Source organism: Equus przewalskii, chromosome 10, assembly GCF_037783145.1.
Source record: "Equus przewalskii isolate Varuska chromosome 10, EquPr2, whole genome shotgun sequence".
Classification (NCBI taxonomy): Eukaryota; Metazoa; Chordata; class Mammalia; order Perissodactyla; family Equidae; genus Equus; species Equus przewalskii.
In genome coordinates, this window is record NC_091840.1 from 21,857,579 (window position 1) to 21,866,298 (window position 8,720).

General features: G+C 39.1%; 1 protein-coding gene across 1 annotated transcript; it reads left to right on the forward strand.

The window, feature by feature from the left end:
* The first annotated feature begins 2,130 nt into the window (after nucleotides 1-2,130).
* On the forward strand, nucleotides 2,131-7,003 carry KRT27 (keratin 27). The gene is made up of 8 exons (XM_008518938.2): nucleotides 2,131-2,708; nucleotides 3,193-3,275; nucleotides 3,641-3,797; nucleotides 4,067-4,228; nucleotides 4,308-4,433; nucleotides 6,076-6,293; nucleotides 6,512-6,561; nucleotides 6,681-7,003. Exons 1-8 carry the CDS (start codon nucleotides 2,265-2,267, stop codon nucleotides 6,821-6,823), a joined length of 1,383 nt encoding a protein of 460 aa, XP_008517160.2. The 5' UTR covers nucleotides 2,131-2,264; the 3' UTR covers nucleotides 6,824-7,003.
* Nucleotides 7,004-8,720: the final 1,717 nt, after the last annotated feature.

An 8,720-nucleotide genomic window follows, 5' to 3' on the forward strand; every position in this document is an offset into this window, starting at 1 on the left:
AAAGTTACAAATTGCAAAAAGATAACATTTTTGGTGTCATAATTTTATTTACAATAAATTATAATGCTTTATTAACGTGATTTCTTGATTGATCAACAGATTTTTCTGGCTTGCTTTTCTACAAATTTACTTATTAGGTTACGAAAATTTATATTTTTAGAAACTTCATTTTCATTCTATGTAATAGAAAGTGATGTCAGTTGTTATTGGCAAATGCAAGATCTCAAATAACCTCCAATGGAGAAGATAACATGAGCCAAGACAAAAAGGTGGGGGTGAGGAGATTAATAAAATAAAAGAACGGGCAAGTCAGGTAGGTGGAACCTACATCAAGAAGAGTCTTAAATGTCAGGCAAGGGAGCTTCATCTAATGTGTAGTTGATGGCTTTTAAACAGGAGGAGAATGGAAAAAGGAAAGAAATACTTTCTGACCACATGTTATTAACAAGCATAGTTACTTTACATCTTTAACTACCATGTAATAGCCTCACCACACAAGTAATATCTCCATCTTAGAAATGAAAAGCCAAGGCTCAGAGAATGAACTTTGCATTGGTCCCACAGCTAGAAAATGGCAGAACTCGGATATGAATGCTGATATATCTGATTCAAGGGCCTGGTTCCTTCAATTACATGAATGGTGTTGTATTTCAGGAATGGTACTTTGGTACCCACCTGCCTACTGACAATAATGGAAAGGAAAAATACTTGAAATGAGGACCCAATTAAGGTTTTAATAATTGAGCTGAAAGAAAATGATAGTAACAAGGAAAAGAGAACAGAGAAAAATGCTTCAAGAGACACTGCAGAAGCAGATTCAATAGGACCTAGTGACTGATCAGATGCAGGCTGGTAAAAAACGATAGCAATTAAAGATTTCTTAGTAATCTTGAGCATGACTTAAGGTAATTCCACCAATATCTAATGAACCAATGAAGAAAGATGCAAAAGATCAAATTTTGATGTCAAGGTGATTGCATGTTGAGTTGGAAGTCACGACAGAACATCCAAGTAGAAATGTCTGGTGGGCATAGTAAAGTGTGGGTGTAGAAAGGGGAAGAGAAAAGTGCTAAAGATATATGTTTAGAAGCCATTCATAGAGAGCCAAAGCCACAAGAAGTGATGAGATCAGAAAGGGAGAGTGTGTAGAAAGCAGAAATGCCAAGCACAAAACTATAAGGAAGGAGAAAATTTAGAGCACAGAAGCTGTGAATCGAAGAAGGAGGAGGAGCAAACAGAGATGTAGAAGTATTCTCAGAAAGCAAGGGTTCAAAACTCATCAGACTGGGGTGGTCAGTATCAAATGTGTCCAAGAGGAGGTAGGAGAATAAAAATGAGAAACAAGATCGGACTGGAGATGTGTTATAATTGACGATCTTTGTGGAATTAATTTCAGACACGAGGTGGGACCAAAATTGGGGAGTGAGTAGGAAGAGAATGAGGAAAATTTTTCTAGAAATAATGAAAGGAAGAAATGTAAAAATACAGGAAATCTAGAAGTGAAAAACAGAATATTCAGGCCACAGTCTAGTCCCTTCGTTTTACAGATGAGGAAACCAGAGCCCTGAGAGGTTGACCAGTATCTTCACTTAACCTGGTTAACGACAGAGCTTAGACAGAAAACCAGTGAAGATGAAACGGTAACTCAGGAAGTTACATCAAGGGAAGACATTCTGTCTCCAAAGAAGAGTCCTTCCAATTCCTCAATTTTCATTTAGGACCTGGCCTCCTTCCTCTGGTACCAAGAGCCCATGGTCTTGAAATTATTTTCAACATCCCTGAAAGAAAGATCATATTATCCATAGACAACCATGACTATGATGCCTCACTTGCTGGAGAAAATGCAATCCTGTTGGTCTGAGCAAGAGAGAGAGAAGTCTGTCTGTCACACTTTTTTATTCTTGTAGGAATTTTAGAGTACTGCAGCCTGGAAGGCAGGAAGGATTACTCATACTGCATTTGAAATACATCACTATAATAATCTCCGTAATACTCCTCCCTGTCTCATTTCAGAGATAACAAATAACTCCAAGGTAACTATCCACCTACAGAAGTAGACACAGTAGGGTAAAGATATTCATTAAAAAAAAATCACCCAATTATGAATAATTCATGATGAGCTGGCAAACACCATTTTGCTATGGGTAGCAAAGTTCATCAAGAAACACCCTGATGAAGTGTATATAAAGACAAACTGAACTTTTTGAGTAGGACATTTGCCATCAGAGCTTTGCTCCAGGAGCAAGCATTCCAGTCTGGATACCATGTCTGTGCGCTTTTCTTCTGCATCCAGACGCCTTGGTTCTTGCGGGGCAGCCGGCTCTGTGCGGCTCTCTAGTGGGGGAGCAGGCTTTGGGGCTGGAAACACAGGCCATCTGCCAGGCATTGGAAGCGGCTTCTCTTGCGCCTTTGGGGGCAGCTCATCTGCAGGTGGCTATGGCGGGGGGCTGGGCGGGGGAAGCACTTCCTGTGCTGCCTTCACCGGGAGTGAACATGGCCTCCTATCCGGCAATGAGAAGGTGACTATGCAGAACCTCAACGACCGCTTGGCCTCCTACCTGGAGAATGTGCGAGCACTGGAAGAGGCCAACGCCGACTTGGAGCAGAAGATTAAGGGCTGGTATGAGAAATTTGGGCCTGGCTCTTGCCGTGGTCTTGATCATGACTACAGCAGATATTTGCCAATAATTGACGACCTTAGGAACCAGGTAAGCAGCACAAGGGCATAGGGTTAACACCCATAAGAGTATTTAGCCACCACGTACGTACACACATGTATAAGCTATCACACAGCAGGGCTTTGCTCTCAGCTTCTAATTTTTGGTAGTTCATTATTAATATTAAAAATAATTTTCACTAAAATTCTAATCTTTGAACATGGCTCACCCACCATCTGGTATGAGGTATACATGTTTACGCTTTCAGTAATATTAAAATATCAAAAACTACCCAATGTCTCAAACTATATATTTATAAGCTTTTATATAGAAAGAGTTTTTTACAGGTGGGGTAGAGAGAAAAAGAGGTCATACTTAAATTTCCCATTTTCAAAAGAATCATCTTATTATTGGAGACAGAATGCCAGAAATATTACTCTAATTCCATAGGGGACTTTATGTCAAGGAAATCTGAAATGCTGAAGTTTGAAATTTTTTTAAGTATTTTCTCACTCTTTAACTCTCCATTTTTCAGATAATTTCTGCAACTACAAGTAATGCCAATGTCATCCTGCAAAATGATAATGCAAGACTAACGGCTGATGACTTCAGACTGAAGTAAGTAAGCTGATGAGAAACCAAAAAAGTGAAGCATTTCCCTCTTTTATTCAGACTGTTTGAGGTCAGCTCAATTCTTTGTTTTCATTTGTTTTAAACCAAATGCATGTTAGAATGACCAGCTGAATCATATATTTTACTTGGGGAATCTGGGGACTAACACAAATGAATGTCAAGACCATATGAAAGAGAATTTTAAGAGTCCCCATTCTCTTGGCTTCAAAGAAATTCATTCCTTGCATTACGGGTGATCTAACTGAAGTTTTCAGTATAATTTAACAGTTTGACCGCAAAGCTTAGTCTGAGTTTTATGACCCAGAAAGTGATCTGACTAATGCGCTGAAACTTTCAAATACTGTTCTCAGGTTTGAAAATGAACAAGCCCTTCACCAGAGCGTTGACGCGGACGTCAGCAGTTTGCGCAGAGTCCTCGACGAGCTGACTCTGTGCAGAACCGACCTAGAGATCCAGCTGGAAACGCTGAGCGAGGAGCTGGCTTACCTCAAAAAGAATCACGAGGAGGTAGATGTCCCGTCTCCCCCGATTTCACAATCCGCCTTCCTCCCAAAATTTGAAAATACATTTCCGAGGACAATTTATAAATTTAAATCCATATTCAAGAAGGAATTTGTCAGTTTCTCCATATGGTTTAGATTGTTTGAAATGTTTCTATTCATCCCCCTCAAAAAGAAACAAACCCTTTAAAAAAAGTTTCAAACCATATGGATCATGTCTTTCTGGCTCCTTTAAAAATGTTCAGATCCCGCCACGGTTAAACAAATTTCTTTCAGGAAATGAAGGCCCTGCAGTGTGCAGCTGGCGGTAACGTGAACGTGGAGATGAACGCGGCGCCCGGCGTGGACCTCACGCTGCTGCTGAACAACATGCGGGCCGAGTACGAAGCGCTCGCCGAGCAGAACCGCAGGGACGCGGAGGCCTGGTTCAACGAGAAGGTGATGTCACGCTGCGCGCGCTCACGCGGTGCTGGGTGCTGATGCGAGCCCTGCCCTAACGCGCCTCCCGCCGTTTCAGAGCGCCTCGCTGCAGCAGCAGATTTCTGACGATGCTGGTGCCACCAGCTCAGCTCGGAATGAACTTACTGAGATGAAACGCACTCTTCAAACCCTGGAGATTGAACTTCAGTCCCTCTTAGCAACGGTAAGAAAAAATTACAAAAAAAGATTGACTTTAGAAATTGAGAAAAAATTTAAAGAGGGTTTTCTGCTGCATGATAGTGCTTGTTTCTGCTACTATCCATTCATTATTATGCTTGAAATAAGACACATTTGCATTTTGCACAGTAGAATCCTCTTTGCCTGAAAATTATAGCTAGGTGCTAATAATTCTGAAACATTCGAAATTAGCAAGTACAATTATTTTGAGGTACTGGAAAAACAAAATAGTTTCTACCCTGAATCTTCTCTCTCAAGTCAAAAGATCAAAAACTACTGTCCATGGAAGGCAAAAATACGTTTGCGCCCCTCCTGGCTTCTTCATCTAGCATTCCTTTTGGCTACTTAATTAAGAGCACTTACAAGTTCCTTTTGAAGTGGCATTAACAAGCAAAATAGAGGCCTGAAGCTTGCCTATAAAGTTAAACATACGTGATGACTGTAATAACCTTTTTCATTAAGGGTTTGCACTTACCCACATGAGTCCACAGGAAGCCTGGGGCTTGGGCAGGGCAGAGTTTATAATTCATGTCCTTATTTCCGAAAGAAGAATCTGAGATTCAAAGAAGTTAAACAATTTTCCCAGAGACCCACAGATGGACATGAAAGAATTAGAACTTCTCTCCAAACTTTCTAACTCCCCAAGTCTATACTTTTTCCACTATGGTTAGTAATCCTCCAGAGTTTATCCACAAAAGAGGCTATGAATGTATATAAAATTAAGACTTTATATAAAAATTCTTGCAGAGGGGCCGGCCCGGTGGCACAGTGGTTAAGTGCGCATGTTCCACTTCGGCGGCCCGGGATTCACCAGTTCTGATCCCGAGTGCGGACATGGCATCGCTTGGTAAAGCCATGTTATGGTAGGCGTCCCACATATAAAGTAGAGGAAGATGGGCACGGATGTTAGCTCAGGGCCAGTCTTCCTCAGCAAAAAGAGGAGGATTGGCAGCAGTTAGCTCAGGGCTAATCTTCCTCAAAAAAAGGAAAAAATTCTTGCAGAGGAAAGCATAAGACACTCTCATCTTCATTAGTGTAAAATGACAGCAAGCACCCCTCCGTGGGATAAACCCTGTATGGACCCATTTGGAGTCACAAGCCAGTGAATCAAACTATTTAAAGCCTAAAAAGGTCATCCTTTTCTTCGGGTCATTCTACCTCTGGAAAGTTTATGCAGCTCACTACAGGGTTATTTTTTAATAACCCTGTATTTAATAGAAGACCTATAATCCTCATTAGACAAGGCTGTCACATGATTAGCAATGAAGCGGCAAAGTGTAGGGGGACTTCTTTTCCTGGGGAAAGTGAAAATGTGTGCCGGACTCTATAGACATGGGCTATATTGGTGAGGGGGAGGGATCTTCAGACTGTGCCCAAGAGGAAACAACCTCAGCTTTGCTAAGACTCCTGGGCATATGAGTAACATTCACCACCAACTGTGTTATCTCAAATAGAAAAATCGTATGACATCCAATAAAGGCAACAATTAATATTGAACGAGTGGAATCTTTCAGGTAAATACAGTTATTTGCGTTATGTAAAGATAACGCTCTTAAATACCTCTTAAGTGCTTTGCCTTATTCTAAAACAAAACATTTTCTACTAAACTATCTCTTACTGATCCACAGAAACACTCCCTGGAGTGCTCCTTGACAGAAACCGAAGGCAACTACTGTGCTCAGCTCGCCCAGATCCAGGCTCAGATCGGGGCCCTGGAGGAGCAGCTGCACCAGGTCAGAACCGAGACGGAGGGCCAGAAGCTGGAGTACGAGCAGCTCCTGGACATCAAGGTCCACCTGGAAAAAGAAATTGAGACCTACTGCCGCCTGATAGATGGAGAGGATGGGTAAGTGCTGCTTCCATTGAGAAAACAATTGATTTTAAGGTTATTAAAGATTTTTTTAAATCAACTACAAAGTATCTGTGATCTACATCATGTGTACATAAAGCCCTTCTAGTGTTATTTAAGAATCCAATGATCTCCCATGTTAAATCGTTGTTTATCAGTTTCCTCAGCAAAACACAGAGTGGAATAGTTAATACAAGCTCTCTATATATTTACAGCTCTTGTGTCAAATCAAAAGGCTACGGAGGACCAGGAAATCAGATAAAAGGTAAAAACAAAAGCAGTGTTGAGCATCCAGTGTTTATTTGTGTGTGTTTAAAATGAAAAGTTAATTATTCCCCCTTTGTGAATCTGATAAATTCTAACAATTCACACGCGTCATTTTAGATTCATCTAAAACCACCGTGGTTAAAACAATTGTTGAAGAAATAGATCCTCGTGGCAAAGTTCTTTCCTCCAGAGTTCACACAATGGAAGAGAAATCTACCAAGGTCAACAACATGAAGAGTGAGCAGAGGGTGCCCTCCTGAACCCCGAAAGAATGGCCCCTAAATTAAAATATCAAATTGAAGCTAGGTTCCTAAATAAGGGCCTTCTTACTTTTCTGCCTTTCTTCCAGTGAATTAAGATGAACTATTTTTAGAATAGTAACATTTCTTTGGCTCTCTCTATGGTGGTGTTTCAATAAAATTTCTTCCTGTTGCAAGTCATCTTCACTGGTTCTGGCCAATCTTTGCATTTTAAACACATCCCCCCTATGGGAGCTGAATTTTGTTTTTAATTTCTTGTGTTTGATTCAATGATCTTCACAAGTTAGGAGTAAGTTTAACAGAAAAACTAGTTGGAATCCTTTTTCACATCTCTGTAAAATTTTAAATCTTTCTTCCTTCCTTCTGTAAATACTTATTAAGCACACACTGCATGCTGGTAATGAGAATAAAACAATTAGTAGAATCTAATCCCTGAGTGCACCATGCTCATAGAAGTGGAAGTAAGAAATTAAAGAATCAGAAACATCCTAAAAATAAAGGAAAAAAACTATAAATGGTCATATTTGAAGGTAGAAGGGAAAAGAGAGATGTGGGGACTAGATAGGGAAAGTGGGGAACTCCACAATGTTAGGCCACAAAACAAGTCTTAACAAATTTAAGAAGATTGAAATCATATCAAGTATCTTTTCTGACAACAATAGTATGAAAATAGAAATCAATAATAGGAGGAAAATTCAAAAGTATGTAGAAATTAAACAACACACTCCTGAAAAACCAGTGGTGAAAGAAGAAATCAAAAGGGAAATCAAAAAATATCTTGAGACAAATGAAAATGAAAATACAATATCCCAAAACCTATGAGATGCAGCAAAAGCAGTACTAAGAGGGAACTTTATAGTGATAACTGCCTACGTTAAGAAAGAAGAAAGATCACAAATAAACAGTCTAGCTTTACACATCAAGAAACTAGAAAAAGAACAAATTAAACCCAAAATTAGCAGAAGGAAGGAAATAATAAAGACTAGAGCAGAATAAGTGAAATAGAGACCAGAAGAACAATAGAAACAATCAACGAAACAAAGAGTTGGTTTTTTGAAAAGATAAAATTGACAAATCTTTAGCCAGACTAATCAAGAAAAAAAGAGAGAAGACTCAAATATATAAAATTATAAATGAAAGCACAGACATCACAATTGACACCAGAAATACAAAGAATCATATGAGAATACTAGAATATTTATATGCCAACAAATTGGATAATCTAGGAAGAGATGGATAAATTCTTAGAAACATACAACCAACCAAGACTAAATAACGAAGAAGCAGAAAATCTGAACAGACCAACAACAAGTAAGGAGATTGAATGAGTAATCAAAAGCTCGCAACAAAGAAAAGCACAGCATCAGGTGGTTTCACTGGTGAATTCTACCAGTCAAAGAAAAATTAACACCAATTCTTCTCAAACTCTTCCCAAAAACTTGAAGAGGAGGGAACACTTCCAAACTCATTTTACAAGGCCAGCATCACTCTAATACCAATGCCAAACAAAGATACTACAAGAAAATAAAATTACAGGTCAATAACCCTGATGAACATAGATGCAAAAATCTTCAACAAGATTCTAGCAAACCAAATTAAAAGGATCATATACTGTGATCAAGGGAAATTTATCCCTGGGATGCAAGAGTGGTTCAACATACACAAATCAATAAATGTGATACACCACATTAACAAAAGGAAAGATAAAAATTGTATGATCATCTGAATAGATACAGAAAAAGCACTTGACAAAATTCAATACCTTTTCATGATTAAAAAAACACTCAACAAATTAGGTATAGAAAGAATGTACCTCAAGACAATAAAGGCTACTTATGGCAATCCCACAACTAATATCATACTCAATGGTGAAAAACTGAAAGCTTTTCTTCTATAT

Excerpts from the sequence above, each read along its gene's own strand:
- KRT27 (XM_008518938.2), top strand. The coding sequence starts at position 2,265 with ATGTCTGTGCGCTTTTCTTCTGCATCCAGACGCCTTGGTTCTTGCGGG. Across the intron at positions 4,229-4,307 it reads AGGCCTGGTTCAACGAGAAG|AGCGCCTCGCTGCAGCAGCA; the intron begins GTGATGTCACGC and ends CCGCCGTTTCAG. Across the intron at positions 6,562-6,680 it reads ACCAGGAAATCAGATAAAAG|ATTCATCTAAAACCACCGTG; the intron begins GTAAAAACAAAA and ends GCGTCATTTTAG.